Raw genomic sequence first — 22,329 nt, forward strand, 5'->3', positions numbered from 1 at the left:
GCAATCTGGAATTTGTAATAAACTCCGGCCTGGCCAACGACGCTCATATCCAAAGAAACAAGAAAGACATGTTAGAAGGAATGCCTTACAGGAAGCAATGTTGGAGGCAGGAGTCAGAAAATAATTAATGAGGAAACGAAGAAATAACTAAAACTAAGATGAACCATGAGAAAAAAAGCGATGGGACGGTGCTAACTATCTAACATTTTTTTTGCAGACAGCAGGCTAAACAAGGGAAATAATGTCTTGTTCTGAAAGTCGATTCCCCTCACAAGAGAGGAAGAGATGAAAGGAATGATTGAATCGTGACTTGTTGATAGAATAAAGACCCCAAAGCCGAAAATTCAATTTTATATAGTGAGTTCATTACAGCTCATTCCCATATCAAAATGAGTTTACGCATTTATAATAGGAAATCCGTAATTCAAAAAGCAATGAAAAAATGACGAGCATTGGAAGCAATGCATCAAATATAGTTAAATATGAAGAGAGCGTGAATGGTATGAGAGATCAATGATAAAATGTGTACAATTGTATTATCACTGAGAAAATTTACGAAGGAGATTATTTTTATACCTACGGCTTTTATAAAAAAATGGTCGAATGGTTTCGTATATTAAAGTGTATTTAGTTCCAGACATGCGGACAGAAGAACCTCACTGATTTATATGCGTCAACAGCTTTGGATTGCTTTGATGTACAACATAGGAATTTCTGGTACTGTAGTTGTGAATACAATAATTCAACTGAAGGATTCAGTTCCTAGGAATGCTCCAGTTTGAAGGAATGATACTTCCACTGCTCCAGCCCTAATGATGAGAAATCTCCAGCTTTCATTATTGTTTCACGGAGTGTGGGCGTCGCTGGCGAGGTCAGCATTTATTGCCGACCTCTAATTGCCCTTGAGGAGGTGATGGTGAGCCGCCTTCTTGATCCGCTGCAGACCACATGGTATATGTATACCCACAACGTTAATAGGAATGGCGTTCCCAGATTTTGACACAAGTTTACTTAATAATAGGTGTCGTGTTGCTTTTTTCAGTTCATATCTGACATCGTCCTGCATTATTATTCAGCAGATTGCCTCAATCCGAAATTGTGATTTATTCTATGTTACAACCCTGCCTTCTTCGTTAGGCTCATTTACACCCATTAATTCTTAAGACCGTGTTTCATTAATCGCTTTGTATCGGACATATTCCTCCATGCATTGCACAGCTGTGTTGTCCACTTGCGGATCAAATTTGTTCGCGAACAGACATTCCTGTTGGACGATCCAGGGTAGATCTCCAGACCCATAAATACAGCTTAGATGGTGGTACCTTCCTGTGCAAGGCGGATATGTGGCTCCCTTCGCTACATCACCAGCCTCAAAAGACCACTTCACTGCTCGGGTAACAACTGGGTCACTCTTGTAGTGTCCTGGAGTGTACGGTATGGAGCCGGGTATCTCAGGCATTCTCTGCAAGGTTGCCCAGATGTGTTCGTCGGGGCTGTAGGTGTCTTCGGACCACTTGAAAAACGCTTGGATTTCGGGGTTCGCAAACAAAGTCCTCACGAATTCTCTGGTGACAAGAATGTAGGCACCCCCCACATACATGGGACTGTTTATGGGTGGGGGACTCTTCTTTTGCTGAGTTCTGACGACACCCTTGCGGGTATCATAGTGAAATTCCCATCGACTCTGAAAGTCAACACAAAGAGAAACGTTTCTTATTTTCCAATTTAATCTTCATTTTCCGACCACATCGGAAATAACAGCAGCAACTATAAACTTTCATTGTCTCAATTACTTTGTACTTCATTTACTTTTTTCTGTATATGAAATATGCAGAGGTCATGTTGGTAGCGAGTGGTTGATAAGTGGAAGTATAGGAGAAACACTAAGACGGTGGCACAGTGCAATGTTGGTAATGGCCTATTGGAGAGCAATGGTGCGGAGGTGTCATCAGGGAAGCTCAGGATTGTGAAATAAACGAAGGAAATTAGACGGCAGATATAAAAACAAAAAACTACTGGGAATGCTGGAAATCCAAAACAAAAACAGAATTACCTGGAAAAACTCAGCAGGTCTGGCAGCATCGGCGGAGAAATAAAGAGTTGACGTTTCGAGTCCTCATGACCCTTCAACAGAGTAATTCTGTTTTTGAAATTAGACGGCAATTGGAAGGCAAGTGTTTATTTAAAAAAAAGAAGAAAAAACAGTAACTATTGACTTGCCAGGCCTTCAGAGGCCTGGAAATAGCTAAAAGCACATCACTTTTCCTTTCTTGTGTCCAAACCAGCGGGCACCATTTGTGAGCAATGATGTGGTCTGTTTCCATGTTCAAATCAGGCCAATGCAGTGAAAGTAAAGCAAGAGCACATGCAGCAGATAATTTCCGAAACCGTGTGCTGCGCCTGACCAAGAGAGGAAATACTGAGCTACAGGCCGGCTAGACTACATTGGTTGATGCGATAATGCTGGGACCCATTATGAAGGAAGTCTTTAAAATTCTCTCGAAAAAGCAGAGTATGATTAGAAAAAGCCACCCTGCTTATACTAAAGGGAAATCGTGGCTGACAAATTGAGATGAGTTTTTTGAGGATACACCGAATCGGGTAGGTAAAGGGGAACCAGTGGGTGTAGTACACCTGGATTTCCAAAAAGCTTTTAATGCGGCGCCAAAACACGGGGTACCGTCCCGGTATAAGGGCTCAATCATTTTGGACTGTGATGAGGAGAAATGTCTTCACTCAAAATCTTGTGAATCTTTGGAATTCTCTACTCCTGAGGGCTGTGGATGAATCATCGTTGAATACATTTAAGGCAATGATAGATATATTTCTGGACTCTACGGGAATTTCGGGATATGGACAGCGGGAGGGAGAATGGATTTTAATTCCAAGATTAGCTATGATCATATTTAATTGTGGAACAAGCTCGATGGGCTACGTGGTCTTCTACTCCCCCTATTAATTATGTTCTTGTGTCATCGCAACCCGCCGATCAGCACGTTTCAATCATCCAATATGTCAAATATGTCTTGAATTCTTGTTTCTTATATTTAACTGCTTCCACAGTTTCCAGGGTGGCCCTTCCCAGATTTTAACAAATGCCTGTGCTCAAAAAAGCAACGATATTTTGGAGAAAACTGTTAGTCTCCAATCAAACACTGCCATTGTAACCGAGAAGGAGGGAGAGAGCGAGGGAGAGAGGGATTGGAGGAGGGTTGGGTGATTAGAAGGAAAGCTAGGACACTGGATAGATGTATGACATGAGCTGATCCTCTTACCTTTTTGAAGTTTGGCGGGGCTACTGAGTCCATAATATTTGAGCCGTTCCTGGCCATAAGACTGTTGACTATCTCCCAATTGGTTTTCGTTGGAAAATCTTGTCCGCAAACATTTATGAGGTATTTCCACGGGACAGGGCTCTGCAGCAGCTCTTCCATACAGTTCAGGTCAGCCTGAACTCTGGACCATGAGGCGTATGTCACCGATTCTAATTTTCCTGCAATGAAGACATTACTGAAACAGGAAGCGATGGCCTGGACTGCCGAGTGAAATGGATTTGGAGACTTCCTGTCTACGTGGACACAGTACACATTCTGTGGAGCATAAATGCTTCTTAGGAGCCTCTCGAACATCTCAATGTTGCTATGGATCACCATGGAATAGGCTAGGGGGAAATCGCGTTCCTCGGTACTTAACGGGAAAGTGATGTATTTGCGTTTTTTAACGAAATTGTCGCAGTCTTGCGTCATTGCTAAATAATCCATTTCATTGACGGCTTTATGCTTGTTTGCGATAGCGATCGAGTTTAAAACATCCTCTTCAATAGCTTCAGGGTCACCACTAATTATCTTCCAACAACTCGAGTTCTTTTCTGCCAGATCCAAGAATGCATATCGCACATCGTAATCTGATTTTTGTTTAATTGGTTTCCAGTAGTTTGTGAATGAATTTCCTCTCCAATGAAAAGATCCACAAAGAAAAGTCGCTAAGAGAACGCTCAGGATATATTTCCAGTTTGGTGGCCAGCAAACAGGCTGATGCAACATTGTTGTTGTTCTTCCACAGGTAATTTAAAGATAATTATCAAACCGGGTTACCAGATATAATTGATATTCTGATGTACAATCAGCAATTTTTTCTCCTGAAAAACGGCTATTCAGCAATTTGAGTAAATTGTGCGCCGAAATTTAAGACACTAATGAATTGAAAAGTGATGTTCCAGGCTGCAATCAGGAGCTGGTCATTCATCGGGATTCAACCGACCACCCGCGCCGACAGGTCCCACCTGATCTTTGTGTCTGGTCTAATGAGCCTTTGTATTTGCTTAGACTCTCTCTCACACTCTCACTTCCTCTGCTCTTTGAATTTCTGGTTTGCTCAATGTTTCAGTTCCTTATCACAGAGATTAGATCCTTCATTCGTAAAAATCCGGGTAACAATTGGTTTCTCCCTCTTGTGACTGCTGTCAATAAGTGTACACTTCCAACATTCTCTATTTCCTGTTCTGCATCTCAGGCCTTTCTTTCAAACATTTCTCAGAAAACCAGCAGGAATCTCAGGGTATTTGCAAATAGAGTCCAGGTCCTATCCAATAAATGGGACAAAAGTGACAATAGTTTAATAAAGTCAAGAATCATGTAATTTAATGTCAAATATGAGAGATTTATTATAGGAATAATTGCATTCATATAGCGCGGATGCGGCTTTTGTGCATCCCAAACCGGTTTTAAAGCTAATTAAGCATTTTGGTAATTTCGCCTCTGTTGTACTGCGGTACTCAGTGCGTCCCTAAGGCTGCGCCAGGCACCTCTGTACCGAACTAACGGCAGTGCAGCTCAACTCAATTTCCACCGTCCTAGACTGCAGCATGTCCTCAGCACACAGCTACACAGTAAAGCATTCCCTCAGTGCTGCCCTTCTGATTGTGAGGAAGTGTTTCAGTCCTGCCCAGCCGACAGGTCTGATCTCCATCAGTATTGCCTCTCCGATGTTGTTGCTTTCGCTCGAGGATAACATGCTTAATGCCCGCCACTGCCGCAACTCTGACCATGTCAATAGCCCTTTGATAGAGCCCCTTGCCAACAGTGCAGCAGTCCTTCTGTCTTGCACCTCTGGTCGTACAGTCTATGTCATAACAACTCCCCCTCTACACTGGCTGTCTGAAAGGATTGAATTTACTCAGTAACGACGCTCTGATAGTTCAACAGTCCATCACTGCCCCTCGGTCAGTACATTCCATTAGTCCTGCCCCTGATGAAATCTTGGGATATGTTGATGGAGTTGGAATGGCATATATTGTCCTTGTGTATTTTTAACAGGGCTTTGTTACAGTGCCATGTAATGAAACGAATTGCATAATTAAAGCCATGGGATTAAGGCAGTGATGAAAACAAAAATGATTAATGGACAGAAGGCACAGAGCGGTGATGACAAGCCTTTTTATGCTGGTGGTAGATATAGAGTGATTTTTTTCCAGGAACCGATAATAGAGTCATTGACTTTTTAAATAGGTGTTGATTACCAGGCAAAAGTCTCTAGGGCATAACTTAAAAGGTTGCAGATAACACGGAACTCCGAAATGGAGTAAGCAATAAGGCAGATAACAATAAACTTAAGTAGGATATAAACAGAGAGGTGAAATGGGCAGAAACATGGCAGATAAAATTTATCAGAGCAAAGTCTGCAATGATGCATGTTGTGGGGAAGAAGAGGAGTTAAAGTCAATGGTGCGAAGGTGCTGGAGTAGAGAGACCTGGTCCCGTTGATGTACTGATCTTTGAAGCTGACTTTTCAAGGTTCAACAAACAGACAACAACCTTGCTTTGTTTTGGATGATTAAGTTACGCAAACAACAGAGCTTTCCAAAAACTGCATCAGCCACTATTTTGGACTCAGTTGGGTGATGGCACTTCAGAAAGGATACCAGGATCTTGAAGAGGCTGTGCAAATAATTTAATAGAATAGTGCTAGGGATGCGTGACACCTGTTTTGTGGAGGGGCTGGAGACCTGTGGCTGTTTTCCTTAGAGCAGAGAACGTGAGGATGCGATCTGAGAAAAGTGTCAAATCCACGAACGATTCTGTTAATATAAATAATGAAAATAATTGGAATGTCAGATGGATTGGTAGCTGGACAACACAGACTGAAAATAGTTAGTGCAGCAAACAGGCAGCATGCAGAAACATGTTTTAAATAGTGAGATGCTGTTATCTTGATCACAGCGTCTGAAAGGCGGGTGGAAGAAGGATTAATAGTAACGTCCCAAAGAGAAAAGAATAAATATATGAAGGGAATAGTTTTCCCTGGCCTTGGGGTCACAGTGGACGACGGATCTAATTATAAGGGTCTGCGAAAGAGTCATTGGAAGTACTTTGGGACGTCTGGCCGCCTTCTTGTTGTCTCGTTTTAATTTAATGATTCTAGAGTCAATTCACCGGCAAATGCGTAGCTGATAGACCTGTTTAGTTATTTAGCTAAGTCCTTGGTTGGAGGGATTGTCCAATGAAGGAAGATTAAGCAGACTGGGCCTTCATTCCCTGGAGTTTTGAACAATAATGCGTGACCTCGTTCAAACTTGCAAAATTCTTAAAGGGCGCGACAGGACAAATGTAGGTTTGTGATTCCTGTGACTGGGGAGGGGGCGGCGGGACTAGAACCAGGAGATACAGTCTCAGTATAAGGGGATTTAGGACTGAGATGAGGAGGAGTTTCTTCACTCAGCGGGTGGTATATCTCTGGAATTCTATGACCCAGAGGGCTGTGGACGGTCAGTCATTGGGTACAAGACTGAGATGGATAGATTTCTGCATGCCAAAACATCAGGGGATACGGGGATAGCGCAGGAAAAAAACGTTGCAGTCGAAGATCAGCCATGATCTCATTGAATGCAGAGCAGGCTCGAAGGGCTGAATGGCCGACTCCTGCTTCTTGTGTTCTTAAATTCACCTCATTCATTATATTCAAACTGAGAGAGGCGACGGGGCCAATATTTACAAGACTTTGGCAAGAAGATTCTTGTTTTGTCCCATGATATGATGTTTTTTAAGGACATAATTTTTCAACTAAACTTTCTGGTATGTCACAGTTTGGACCATAAACTGAAATACATATTTATTAAACAGCAATGAATAATAATGTCAGGGCATTCCATTACTTCTGCCTTCTGAGAATTTGTAAATAACAGCCACATAACCTATGTTATCACTGCCGAGTGCCTGCCCGAGCGTGATTTTGATACTAGCCATCCTAAATAGTACTCTTTATTTTTCTGATGGCGTCAGAACAGCAAATATCGAACAAATTAGCCTAAATTGTTATTTGAGAAATCTCTTCGCTTTAATCAGAACAAAATAAATTTAAGTATATTTACAAATGAAATAGAGCTGCCGATAGAGCTCATGAAAGGTTCCCAAAATGCTAATTTCTGAATTGAAACATTTAGGACCAGCAGCATCCCCTTCACGTCCACTCTTCCACACTTTCCCTTTACCTGCCTCTCCACTCCGCTCCCCTGGCGCTTCCTGGGAACAAGTTAATAAATTCCTAAATCGTTGGAGAGCTGTGACACCTTTCCCATCCTATAGTTTACATTATGCGTCCAGTTGGTGGAAAAATCCAGTTTAACTGTAAGCCATATCGCTCAGAATACAATCAAGAAAACTCGGCGCTAGAAATGTTATCAACATCCTCGAGCCATTTTTCTGGCTGTTCTCATAATTCTCTGTGTAACCAGCAGGTTCTCTTCCCTCATTTGAACCGGACATATATACTCGCCGAAAAATGGTCTCAAATTCAACAGAATTTTCCACGTTAATGTTATCAGGGAAAGAAATGTCAAATTGACTTTCTTTGTCTTGAGTGGAAAGAACCCCAATCTCTATCTATTTCTGAAATAACAGCAACATACCACGGATGCTGTAAATCTGAAATTTAAACGGAACGTGCTGGGAATGCTTAGCAGCTCTGACAGTATATCCGACCTGAAAGGTTAACTCTGCCTCTCCACACAGACGCAGCACATGCCCTCTTCCCATTGACCCAGCCCCACACCCCACTAACCCAGACCCACACCTACTCCCCACAGGCCCAGTCTCACACCTCACTGACCCAACCCCCACTACCCACACCCCACTAACCCAGCCCCACACCTACTCCCCACTGGCCCAGTCTCACACCTCACTGACCCAAACCCCACTACCCACACCACACGGACCCAGCCCCACACCCCGTTGACCCAGCCCCACACCTCAAAAGCCCAGCCCCGCATCCACACCCCACTGACCCAGCCCCACGTCCACCCCCCTCTGACCCAACCCTATATTCCATTGACCCAGCCTCACACCCACTCCCCACCTACACAGCCTCACACCCCTCACCAACCTCCCCTACCCACAGGCCACTGACCCATCCCCACATCCCATTGACCAAGACCCACACCCCACTGACCCAGGCCCACACATCACTGACCCAGACCCACACCAAACTGTTGCACCCCGCACTGACCCAACACCAACGCCATTGACCTAGCTCACCGTCCAGTGGCCTTAAGACCATAAGACCATAAGAAATAGGAGCAGAAATTAGGCCATTCGGCCCATCGAGTCTGCTCCGCCATTCAATCATGGCTGATGAGTTTCTCAACCCCATTCTCCCGCCTTCTTCCCGTAACCTTTGATCCCCATACCAATCAAGAACCTATCTATCTTGGTCTTAAATACACTCAATGACCTGGCCTCCACAGCCTTCTGTGGCAATGAATTCCATAGATTCACCACTCTCTGGCTAAAGAAGTTTATCCTCATCTCTGTTCTAAAAGGTCTTCCCTTTACTCTGAGGCTGTGCCCTCGGCTCCTAGTCTCTCCTACTAATGGAAACATCTTCCCCACGTCCACTCTATCCAGGCCTTTCAGTATTCTGTAAGTTTCAATCAGATCCCCCCTCATCCTTCTAAACTCATCGAGTATAGCCCCAGAGTCCTCAAATGTTCCTCATATGTTAAGCCTTTCATTCCTGGGATCATTCTCGTGAACCTCCTCTGGACCCTCTCCAGGGCCAGCACAGTATCTTCTTGAGATACGGGGCCCAAAATTGCTCGCAATATTCTAAATGTGGTCTGACCAGAGCCTAATAAAGCCTCAGCAGCACATCCCTGCTTTTATATTCTAGTCCTCTTGAAATAAATACCAACATTGCATTTGCCTTCCTAACTACCGACTCAACTTGCAAGTTAACTTTAAGAGAATCCTGGACTAGGACTCCCAAGTCCATTTGCACTCCAGATTTCTGAATTCTCTCCCCATTTAGAAAATATTCTGTGCCTCTATTCTTCCTACCAAAGTGCATGACCTCACATTTCCCCACGTTGTATTCCATTTGCCACTTCTTTGCCCATTTTCCTAACCTGTCCAAATCCTTCTGCAGCCTCCCTGCCTCCTCAATACTACCTGTCCCTCCAACTATGTTTGTATCATCTGCAAACTTAGCCAGGATGCTCTCAGTTCCTTCATCTAGATCATTAATGTATAAAGTGAAAAGTTGTGGTCCCAACACTGACCCCTGCGGAACTCCACTAGTCACCTGCTGCCATCCTGAGAAGGACCCCCTTATCCCCACTCTCTGCCTCCTGCCAGACAGCCAATCTTCTATCTATGCTAGTACCTTGCCTCTAACACCATGGGTTCTTATCTTACTGAGCAGCCTCCTGTGCGGCACCTTGTCAAAGGCCTTCTGGAAGTCCAAGTTGATAACATCTATTGGCTCTCCTTTTTCTAACCTACTCATTACCTCCTCAAAGAATTCTAACAGATTTGTCAGGCATGACCTCTCCTTGATGAAACCATGCTGACTTTGCTCGATTTTACCATGCACTTGCAAGTATTCTGAATTCTCATCCTTAATAATGGACTCTAAAATCTCACCAACGACCGACGTCATGATAATCGGCCTTTAATTTCCCGTCTTTTGCCTCACTCCCCTTTTAAACAGGGGGGTTACATTAGCAATTTTCCAGTCCTCTGGGACCCTCCCTGACTCCAGTGATTCCTGAAAGATCACCACTAACGCCTCCACCATCTCTTTGGCTATCTCCTTCAGAACTCTGGGGTGTAATCCATCTGGTCCAGGTGATTTATCCACCTTCAGACCTTTCAGTTTTCCCTAGCACCTTCTCCTTGGTAATGGCCACCATACTCACCTCTGCCCGCCCCCCACCCCCCAAACAACGCCGACTCTCTTGAACTTGGGGGATGTCACTCGTGTCTTTCACTGTGAAGACTGACGCAAAGTACCTTTTCAGTTCCTCCACCATTTCTTTGTTTCCCACTACTACTTCTCCAGCGTCATTTTCCAGTGGCCCAATGTCCACTTTTGCCTCCCACTTACCCTTTATATATCTAAAAAAAAACTCTTGCAATCTTCTTTTATATTACTGGCTAGTTTACCCTCATATCTAATCTTCTCTCTCCTTATTTCTTTTTTAGTTGTCCTCTGTTGGTCTTTGTAGGCTTCCCAATCCCCTGGTTTCCCACTGCTCTTCGCCGCATTGTATGCTTTCCCTTTGGCTTTTATGCTGTCCCTGATTTCCCTTGACAGCCATGGTTGTCTCGTCCTCCCTTTAGTATGCTTCTTCTTCCTAGGGATGAATTTTTTCTGTGTCTCCCAAATTACTCCCAGAAACTCCTGCCATTGTTGTTCCACTGTCTTTCCTGCTAGGCTCATCTCCCAGTCAATTCTGGCCAGCTCCTCCCTCATGCCTCTGTAGTTGCCTTTATTCAACTGTAATACTGTTACACCTGATTCTAGGGCCTCTGGCCCAACCACACACCCCACTGATCTAACTCCACTCTTTATTGAAAAAGTCGCAAATCCCAGCACCCTACTCACCCAGCTCCGCACCCATACACTCGACTATCCCAGCCCTATACCCACATTCAGCTTAACCTCACACCCACAGCGTCCCTGACCTATCTTATACCAACACACCACATTGATCCAGCCCATCACCCTGGCGACACCCGATACTGCATCGACTCATCCTTAGAAATATACTCCACAGGCCAGCCCTCACATCCCACTGGCCACATGATAATTCCACATCTCACCCCCTAGCCCACAACTAAAACACCACATCCACACAATAGTGACTCACTCCCACACATAATTGCCCCTGCACTGCAAAGATGCCTCATTGACGCAGCCTTACAGGAGCACTAAACTAAACAAGTTCCCCACCCCATTGATCCGGTCAGCAATCCCATATACCACTGTTTAAATTCCATAGCCAATTGATAGAGCTTGGCATTCACAAATCAATGACCAAAGACAAATTGCACGATCTCAGGAGGCAGCCAAACCCAACTCACCCAGACTCGCATCGAGCATCATTTTTTCAGATTCACAACCACAAACCAATGACCCAAACTCCCACTCACACCCCATTGTCCCAACCTCACACACACAGAACACTGACACAGCCTCAGCATCCACATCCCGCTTATCGAGCCCCATATGTGAACTCTACTGGCCCAGCCCCTCAAATATAACCCACTGGCAAAGTCGTACATGGGTATCCCATTCACCCAGCCCCGCACTCAAAATTGCCATTGACTCAGCCACTTGCCCTTATTTTTGACTTGGCCTTCCAGACACAGATTCTTTACATAGCCCCAGACCCGCACCCCACTGGCCCAGGGGACAGCAGTTGATTATGTACATTCCACTTACACAATGTCTGCCTGGGAAGCCTTTAACTCTGTGACTCTCTGATCTTCTGACCCCTCCCCACCCTGACCCTTCCACACTCCGTTGCTCACCAAACCACACCCCACCCCATCGCCAGCACATACCCCACACCCCTCTCCCCCGGCGCCCCCAACCGCCACAACCCGCCTCCACTCGGATAGGGCACGGTGTACTTTATCTATTTGCGTCTATAATATAGGTTTGTATCCGGCTGCATGAGGAAACGTTTACTCCAGTTTACTGCAGCTTTTCTTTATAAATCTCCTCAGTAAAACAAGGTTTTGTTACAGGAATCAGGATTACATCCTGATTCTTAGCTCGTTGCTTGCCATAAATCATGTTAATGATTAAAATATGTTCTGCTAGACAGGGACAAAGTTCACTTTCAATTAATGTTAAAACAGGGCGGGTAAAAAGTGAATCAACTCGCCTGGAATTCGACAATGTCGTGCCCGACATGTGAAGTTACACAGATAGCCCAGCCGGGTTATCGCACTGAGAGTCTTCATTTAAAAAGATTAATCACAGGCCAGCTGTCTATTCCCTCTTCAGTGATTTTAATCGGTACACACTCACAACCTTGTGGGTAATATAGACCAGCTTGTACTGTGAACAGTTCAGAGAGTACCCTAGTCTGATAAAACTTGTTGGGGGTTATTTTTCCTAAATGGTGAAAAGCGGCACTCAATGGGTGCAGTGTGAATAAGAGTATTGCGTTTGAAAGTGCTTATTTACCATTTTTTTCCGGAAGTTCATTACTGTAAGTTGAATTGACCTAAAAGCACTTAACAGAAAGCCATTGCTTTAGCACTCAGTGCTGATTTGGTGCAATTTCCCCAGAACAGTGTTTGTGGACCATCTCATCTGTTCCCACTCAACATGGACAACGCTCTGGCTGGCACACAGCAACCCATTACAAGATTTATCATACAGTGAGAGGCAGGAAATGAAGTCTATAGGATGACACCCTAGAGGTCGCCATGGAAGTCGTCCAGGAGAGGAACATTGTCTTACACTTCGCACCACAGGAAATGGGAGCAGGGGTAGAAGGCATTGGAGAGAATGCAGAAGAGGTTTACGAGGATGATTCCAGGGTTGAGAAACTTAGTTATGAAGGTAGATTGGAGAATTTAGGCCTCTTTTCCTTGGAGGAAAGAAGGCTGAGACAGGGGCCTGGACAGGGTAGAGAGGGAGAAACTGTTCCCAATGGCAGAATGCTCGAGGACCAGAGAGTACAGACTTAAGGTAATTGGGAAAAGAAGCAAAATGATATGAGAAAAATAAATGTGTTCACACAGCGTGTGGTTGGAGTCAGCAATGAACTGCCTGAGATTCTGTTGGTGGCAGCGTCACCTCAGGTTTTCAAGAGGGAATTAGTGATTATTTGAAAAGAAACAATGTTCAGGGTTGCAGAGAGAAAGCAGGCACGAAGTGAACAGCTCATCCAGGGAGCCAGTGCAGACACGATAGGCTGAATGACCTCCTTCTGTGCTGTAACCGTTCTATGATTCTGTGAGGAGGCCATTCGGCCCTTCCAGCCTTATCTGCTATTGAACCAGCTCATGGCTGGCCTTGCAGCTCAATGACACGTTTCGCGCGCTGTCTCTCTATCCGTTGTTACCTTTAGTAGCTACAAATCTATCGATCACTGCCTTGAGCATACAAAATAACTGAGCCTCCACAGCATCTGGGGTAGAGAATTCCAAAGATTCCCCGCCCTCTGAATGAAGAAATTCCTCCTCATTACAGTTCCCTGGTTCTCGAGCCTGAGACAAGGCACTGTACCTGCACTGTCGCTGGGAAAATCCCTACATAACACAGTGTGGGAGTATCTTTCTCATACCCACTGTAACGGTTCAAGGAGTGGGCAAAGAATGTGTGCAGTGCGATTGCACCCACATCCCATGAGTGAAAATCAATGTGATCCTTTAAGTCGTGATAATATTCTTTTAAAGTCGTGTTGAAATCGGCATCAGTGCAATGTTTGCTCCCAAGCAGCTGGTCAGCGTTAAGAGACGGTATTACATGAAAGTTGAGACATCATGAAATTTACTTATTGTGCACGAACAACGAATTTAATTGGAAATCTAACTAGTCTCGTGTGACCGTTCCTCGTGCGGCTTCAGTTCCTTTACAGAGATGATATCTTGTTCCAAACAGTCTAAACAGACGTTGTATCTTAATGCCCCCAACCTCTTCCTCATATTGGTCAACTTCTTACTGTTTTTCTGCCTAAATCCTAAAGGGTCACATCACATTCCCTTGGGCAATGATTGCATCAGAAATCGTACTTGCAAATATCCCGTTTGCCTGGTGTGGCAACTGGAAATTTGTGCTTGAAAAGGGAAAATGATTTCATGTTTAGAACTAGCAGTAATATATGAAATACACGGGACTGATCCGCTATGGTAATATCGATACAGATGTTTGGAATCATAAATCGCAAGCATTGCTCAAGAGAGATTTAGTTGGAGTGTAACATAGAAATGAAGGAACTCTCTGATCATTGCGCATCTATTGGTCCTCAATCTGTATCAATATCGTATCTTGAATAAGAGGAACATTCTGCCAAGAACAATAGCTTGTATCTGGATAGAGTTTCCATTTAGCCGGAGATGCTGCGAACCGCACACTCGGGTCTTCGCCCAGAGTTGGCTTTGCTTACGATCGATGTTAGACATTCGGAAATACAAACGCACTAATACCTGAAATGCCTGTATATTTCTTTTGTTAAATAGCTTCATTAAGTTGAATGATAATATAATCACAGTTTTGTCCATTTGTGATTTTTTTGTTTCACGTTGGCTTTGCAGTGGTCGACGAACAAACCGTGATTGGATGCATCCGGCTATTTCGAGAGAAGTAAGTGCATTGTTGGGACTTACCTTGTGCAGTCACTCCTGATTCTTATCCGAAATTGTCAGAGCGAGTATTCACTGTGTTGCATCGCTGGTGAAAACACTCCAGGAAATGTTCAGTTACACATCATAGCTGCGCAATAATACTCCAGGATACTATGTACACACCTCCCCACCTTGTTCTGTCGACAGAGTGGGAACTGTCTCCTATCTTGCGTGTGAATTGTATTGGCACATTACAGATGAACAGAATTTTAGGCTCAGTTCCAACTGTAACAGGAAGAAAGTTTGTATTTTTATCTGTGATTTGCATTGTTAAATCGTGGGGAAGGTTAGCACAGTGGCAATGCTTTTGTGCTCTTAAGCCGGAGGTCAGGATAATGTTCTCGACAAACGAGTTCAAATCCCAAACGCACAGCAATATGGTTGACCCTTAACTGGCTTCTGACATGTCCGAGGAAGCCATGCGTCAAATCATTGGACAACAGCAAGGATAAACCCGAAGGGACCAGCTGGAACCAACATAGGCACCAGAAATGACAAAAACTAACCCTTCTCAGCTGACCCCGCAAAATCCTTAACATATAAACATAGAAACTAGGAGTAGGCCATTCGGCCCTTCGAGCCTGCTCCGCCATTCATTATGATCATGGCTGATCATCCAACTCAATAGCCTGCTCCCGCTTTCTCCCCATATCCTTTGATCCCTTTCGCCCCAAGAGCTATATCTAATTCCTTCTTGAAAACATACAATGTTTTGGTCTCAACTACTTTCTGTGGTAACGAATTCCACAGGCTCACCACTCTCTGGGTGAAGAAATTTCTCCTCATCTCAGTCCTAAATGGTCTGCCCCGTGTCCTCAGGTTGTGACCCCTGGTTCTTCACTCCCCCACCATCGGGATCATCCTTCCTGCATCTACCCTGTCTAATCCGGTTAGAATTTTATAGGTTTCTATGAGATCCCCTTTTATTCTTCTGAGCTCCAGCAAATATAATCCTAATCGACTGAATCTCTCCTCATCGGCCCCAGATCTTCCAGTCAGTGTGGACGCAGTGCGTATTGACAGGGACACGAGGATTTCTGTGACGTGACCGTTTTTGTGGTTTTTCAGCCCAGATTTCGGATCTTGCCTGAAGTGTGGATGGGTCAAAGCAGTCTTTCAAGGGGAAGACCGATCAGGGCAAGAAGGCACTGATGGAGAAAGAACACATCCCCTTTTCAGGAGAGTAGCTGCTGTTTTCAAATAGTAAGAGTTAAGGTCACCTGTTTTGAACAAACATAATTCAATACACAATAAAAAGAGCTTGGACTGGGTTTCATGTAGTTGACACTCAATTGTCAAACTGACGTGAGGTTTTCTTAACACAACGAGCTATCTGGATCTGAACGCATTGTCTTCAGAGATATTTGACACAGATTCAATCAGAACTTTCAAAAGGAAATTGGGTTAATATATGAAGGAGAAAAATGTAATCTCATAGAGAAAGAGCAGGCAACTGAGCAATCGAATAACCCGAGCAAAGAGTTGGCACAGACACCATGGGCTGAATAGTTTCCTTTTGTGTTGCATCAGTCTATGATTCACTGTGAACCAACAGGCTCTCCAGGCAATTCTCAGAAAGTCAGAACCACCAGAGGTGTGCCTTGGTTTCTAGCCAGGGTTTTGGTTTTGAGAAGACTCAGAGCATAATGTTTCAATTTGTAACAATTTAAGAGGAAAGGGAAACACGTGTGGGCAGCAGTATTAATAAAGGGTTATCTGATAGCGCTGGAACAACAACAACAAACTTGCCTTTACATAATGCCTTTTACTTGTAAAACATCCCTCCAGGGCACTTCACAGGATCATTAACAAACACAATGTGACACCGAGCCACATATTGAGACACGGAATTAAATGTTAGATCAAAGAGGTAGGTAGTAGTGGAGGGGAGCATAGAAGAAATGCCGAAAGGGAGAGGGGTTTGGAACATAAGCGTGCTTGACTGAGCTATGTTACAATAGAATTCATATATACAGAATTCAACAACAGAAGGTGAACAAATAGAGAAGAATTTACATTGAACTCTCATGAGCCAGGTGGCTAAATAGAGGTGCGGCCTAAGCAAGGCTTTTTGTAGCTGGAGAATGACGACTGCCTACTTATTTTCAGATTCTCTCTATATGAAGTTGAACTTTCCATTCGCATGTTTGATTGTATTTTGGACCTGCTCATGACTTTTTTAAATGATCTCCGTACGTAACTAACCTTGTTTCTTTGGCAACATACCCAAGCCTGTTGAAGGCCTCAGAGAGGGATTGGAAGGACTCTGACCACAATTTCTGCAACTCTCAGTAGATCGCAAAAATGGAGGGTGGAATTTTCCTTTGTCACTATTAGAAATGTTGCAACAGGATTTAGCCTCCCAAAACTGATCTTACTCATCTTTCCAGAACTGCTTTGTGCAATTCATTTATTATTTTATGCTTCCACCTACATTGCTTACAATAACAGTTTTCTACCATCAGCAAATTTGGGCTTGCAGATTTCTATCCAATCATGTACCTCTTCAATGAATGTCGTGAATAGTTAAGGTCTGAAAATAGATCTTTAACGACCACTTGCTTTTGGTTATCCCTGCTCTCTGTCGCCTCTGTTTTACGACTGTATGTAAGTGTTGCACACCTGGTGAGCTTCAGTTCATCCATGGCTTAGAGGTCAGTAAATGTTGCTTTCAGCTCCCTTTAACACCATAACTGCTAAATATTGACATCTAGGAGCCTGAGCTGTGACAAAGCTGAGCACAGGAGACATGACCAACAGGAACGGATGAGACAGGGGCGGGCTTGGGGGGACATAACAGCAGAGGGTAAGACAGAGACAGATTGGGGGTAGGGGTTGGTGGGTGGGAAATGAAAGGGGAGGGTAAGACAGAACCATGAATGGGAGAAGGTGGGGGTGGAAGAGCAGAGTGGGAGACTGAAAGACCTGGGGGCAAGAGTTCAAAAATTGTTTAAGGAAGAGCAAATGACTGTCCAGGGGCAAAAACTAAAGGAAGATTCAGAGATGTTTTGGGGTTGAGCCCATGATGCTGGGGCATATGTCAGAGACTGCTCTGGGCAGACTATGCTGTTGGGGAAATATTTCAGAGACTGCTCTGGGCCTGAGGCATAAGAATATAAGAAATAGGAACAGGGGTAGGCCATTCAGGCCCTCAAGCTTGCCTCACCATTCAATAAGATCAGGGTGATCAGCCCCAGGCCTCAGCTCCTCTTTCGCGCCAGTTCCTTATAACCCTCAACTCCCCGATATTTCAAAAACATTTCTACCTTCGCTTTACATACTTTCAGTCATCTAACCTCCACAAATCTCTGGGGGAGAGCATTCCAGGCATTTACTGCTGTGAGAGGAGAAATTCCTTTGCATCTCAGCTTTAAATGAGTGCCCCCTTATTCTGTAACTATATCCTTTTGTTCAAGATTTCCCCACTAGTGGAAACACCATCTCAACATCTACCCTGTCGAGCCCCCTCAGAATCTTGTACTTTTCAATAAGATCACCCCTCACCACCACTCAACTAAGTTGTTTAGCTGTTCTTGATAATTCCTTCATTCCAGGAATCAGCCTAATGAATTTATTTTGAACTGCCTCCAATACCAGTATATACTTTCTTAAATACAAGGACCAAATCTGTACACAGTTCTCCAGGTGCAGTTTCAACAACAGCCTGTACAGTTGTAACAAGACTTCCCTATTTTTAAAGTCCAACCCTCAAGAAATACAGGCCAAAATTCCATTTGTCTTCTTAACTACTTGCTGCACCAGCATGCTAACTTTTTGTACTTCATGCACAAGATCACCCAGATCCCTCTCTGCTGCACTTTTTTGGAGACTCTCTCCATTTGACTAATCGTCTGCCTTTTGATTCTTCCTACCAAAGTGCATGACCTCACACTTTTCTACATTAAACTCCATCTGCCAAGCTATTGCCCACTCACTCAACCTGTCGAGTTCCCCTTGCAGATTTCTTGTGTCCTCATCACAACATGCCCTCCCACCTATATTTGTATCATCTACAAATTTGGATACATACATTCTGCCCCCTCCTGCAAGTCGTTAATATAGATAGTAAACAATTGAGGCCCAAGGGCTGATCTTGTGTCGCTCCACTAGTTATGTCTTTCCAACCTGAAAAAGTGTTAACCAATCCTCAATCCATGCTAATACCCAACCCAAATACCGTGAGCTCCTATATTGTGCAATAACCTTTTATGTGGCACCTTATCGAATGCCTTCTAGAAATCCAAATACACGACATCTACCGGTTCCGCTTTATCAACTCTGCTTGTTAAATCCTCTTGTAAATTTGTCAAACATGATTTTCCCTTCACAAAACCATGTTGACTCTGTTTGGTTACATTAAGTTTTTCTAAATGTCCTGCTATTTCTTCATTAATAGTGAACTCTAGCATTTTCCCAACTACAGATGTTAGGCTGACTGGCATATAGTTTTCTGTTGTCTCCCTCCCTTCTTAATTAGGGGCGTCACATTAGCGATTTCACAATCCACTGGGGCCCTCCCGGAATCCCGTGAGTTCTGGGATATTTCGACCAATGCCTCCAATATCTCTCAGCCTCTTCTTTTGAAACACTTGGATGCAGGCCATCAGGTCCTGCCGATGTGTCTGCCTTTAGTCCCATTAGTTTCTCAAATGCTTTGTCCCTTGTGATAGAGTCTGTTACAAGATATTTTCTCCCATTAGCACCTTCCTTATCTGATATCTTTGGGATGTTTATAGTGTCCTCCACCGTGAAGACTGATTGAAAATATTGGTTTATATTGTCTGCTATTTCCCTCTTCCCCATTATCAATTCTCCAGTCAATCCCAGGGTCCCACGCTCACTTTCACCAATATATTTCTTCTTATATGCCTGTGGAAGCTCTTGCTGTTTGTTTTTATATTCCTTGCCTATTTACTTTGATAATCAATTTTATCCCTCTTTATTAGTTTTTCAGTCATCTGCTGCTGGTTCCTAAAACATTCCCAATCCTTTGACCTACCATTAGTTTTCACTGCTTTGTATGCTTTAGTTTTTGATTGGATACTCTCTTTGACCACCTTTGTTAACCATGGGTGGTTTATCCTTCCCATCATTTATTGCTCAGCATTATGAAATATCTGCTTAAATGTCTGCCACTGCATATCCAGTGACTTTTCTCTTAGTCTATTTTCCCAGCTGACTTTAGACAACTCTTTCTTCATACCTCTGTAGTTGCCCTTATTTAAGTTGAGGACACACATTGGTTTGAGACCCGAGTTGCTCACCCTCAAACTGAATTTGAAATTCTACAATGTTGTGATCACTATCCCCTAGAGAATCCTTAACTACAATATCTGTTATTAATCCCACCTCATTTCACATTACTAGATCTAAAATAGCCTGTTCCCAGATAGGTTCTGCAACGTGTTGCTCTAAGAAACAATCCCTGTTGCACTCTACAAATTCGTCTTCCATGTTATGCCTGTCAATCTGATTTGTCCCGTCAATATTCAGATTACAATTACCCAAGACAATTGTAGCACCCTTCTTAAACGCCTTCATTATTTTCTGATTTATACTTTCTCCTGCAGTGAGGCAGCTCTTTGGGGGCCTGTATATGATGCTCAACCATGACTTCTTCCCCTTGCCATTCCTTATTTCCACCCAAGATGATTCCACATCATGGTCTATTTCGCCAATATCACTACTCACCGCCGCACTGATACCTTCCTTTTTTAACAAAGCTACCCCAACTCCTTTCCTTTTTGACTATTTTTCTGGAACGTTGGATTTCCTAGAATACTGAGTTACAAGACTTGGTCACCCTGCAACCATATCTTTGTAATAGCTATCAAGTCATATTCATTTATTTCTATTTGTGCTGTCCACTCATCTATCTTATTGCAAATGCTACGTGCATTCAGATAAAGAACCTTTAGCTTCTAATTTTTAACATTATTTCTCGTTCTGGTCCTAATTTCTCCTGCATTCTTCTGCTCATATTTTCTGCCCTTTCCTGCTACACTTGGATTATCGTTCGCCCCTTCACTACCCTGCACCTCTGCTCTCCCATTTCTTTTTGATTTTTTAAACTTCTCTTCAATTGAACCCTCCCCGCAACTAGTTAGTTTAAAGTCCTATCTACAACCCTAGTTATACGATTCACCAGGACACTAGCCCCAGCATGGTTCAAAGGAAGCCTATCCCAATGGAACAGCTCTCTCCTTCCCCAGTACTGGTGCCAGGGCCCCATGAATGGGAACTAATTTCTCCCACACTAATCTTTGAGCCACGCATTTATCTTTCTAATCTTATTTACCCCACGCCAATTTGCACGTGGCTTAGATAGTGATATGAAGAGTATTACCTTTTGTGGTTCTGCTTTTTAATTTAGCCCAGAGCTGCTCATAGCCCCTCAGCAGAACCTATTTCCTAGTCCTACCTATGTCACTGGTTACTACATGGATCACAACAACTGGATACATCCCCTCCCTCTCCAAGTACCTCTCCAGGCCAGAAGAGATGTGCTTAACTTTGGAACTAGGTAGGCAACACAGCCTTTGGGATTGTCTGTCTTTGCTGCAGGGAACAGTATCTATTCCCCTAACTATGCTATCCCCTATTACTACTACATTTCTCTTTTCTCCCCTCACTTGAATGGCACTCTGTACCACGGTGCTGTGGTCAGTTCATTCATTCTCCCTGCAGTCTGGGCCGTTGTCCCGGTGTGGGAGCACTAACCTCATACCTATTGGACAGGACCACTGGCTCAGGTTGCTCCAAAGCTAAATTCTGGATCGCCATACCTGCCTCACCCTCTTGACACTAACCACAGTCCAAATTTGATGTAGTGTCTGGAATTCGCTGCCAGAGGAGGTGGTGGAAGCAGGTACGATAGTGGTGTTTAAGAGGCAGCTTGACAAACACATGAATAGGATGGGAATAGAGGGATACGGACCCTGGAAGTGCAAAATGTTTTAGTTGACGGGCAATATGATCGGCGCAGGCTTGGAGGGCCGAAGGGCCTGTTCCTGTGCTGTACTTTTCTTTGTTCTTTTGTTCTAGTTCATCTATAGGTTGTGACTGCCTCCTGGAACACAGTGTCCAGGTAACTCTCCCGCTCCTTGATTTGGTGCAGTGTCCATGGCTCAGACTCCAGCTCATCAACTCTGAGCTGAAGTTCCTGAAGCAGTCAACACTTGCTGCCCATGTGGTCACCTTGCATCGCACCGGCATCCACCAGCCCACACATACTACAGCTGCCACACATCACCTTCCCAGCCATCTCTATTCTATCGAATTAATTAATCTGGATGTTAAATGTTTTAAAAGTATGTTTCTTAACTGTACTCTTCAGTTGTAATAACGTCTCCTGATTTAAACCATTGGGCCAATCAAAAGAGACGCGGAAGACATATCTGCACATTTCTGAGACTGCTCTGGGCCTGAAGGCATGCTGTCGGGGCAACTTTAAGAGACAGCCCTGGGGCTGTATGGACAATGTTAGAAGGTTTTGCATGGCATGCAAGTCTTGGTCCTTTTGTTGGATGGGAGTAGGCCTCTCATGCACAGAATGCTGTGTAGGGCGTGGTCAGTAAACTAAGGCATTTGGCCCTGGAGTTTCGATTCATAGCATTGGAAGACAGAGGGCAGTAATGTTCAGGGGAAGCATCTATACTCTGTTTGTTGGTAGCTGAAAGGTCAAGGGGGG

General features: G+C 44.0%; 1 protein-coding gene across 1 annotated transcript; it reads right to left on the reverse strand.

Annotated features, from left to right (window-relative positions):
- Positions 1-452: 452 nt before the first annotated feature.
- On the reverse strand, positions 453-4,043 carry LOC144694621 (beta-1,3-galactosyl-O-glycosyl-glycoprotein beta-1,6-N-acetylglucosaminyltransferase 3-like). Its single transcript, XM_078565218.1, has 2 exons — positions 3,276-4,043; positions 453-1,684 (listed from the first exon to the last, which is right to left on the reverse strand). The coding sequence occupies exons 1-2, from the start codon at positions 4,041-4,043 to the stop codon at positions 1,160-1,162; spliced, it is 1,293 nt and encodes a 430-aa protein (XP_078421344.1). The 3' UTR covers positions 453-1,159.
- Positions 4,044-22,329: the final 18,286 nt, after the last annotated feature.

This window comes from Cetorhinus maximus, chromosome 20 (assembly GCF_964194155.1).
Source record: "Cetorhinus maximus chromosome 20, sCetMax3.hap1.1, whole genome shotgun sequence".
NCBI lineage: Eukaryota > Metazoa > Chordata > Chondrichthyes > Lamniformes > Cetorhinidae > Cetorhinus > Cetorhinus maximus.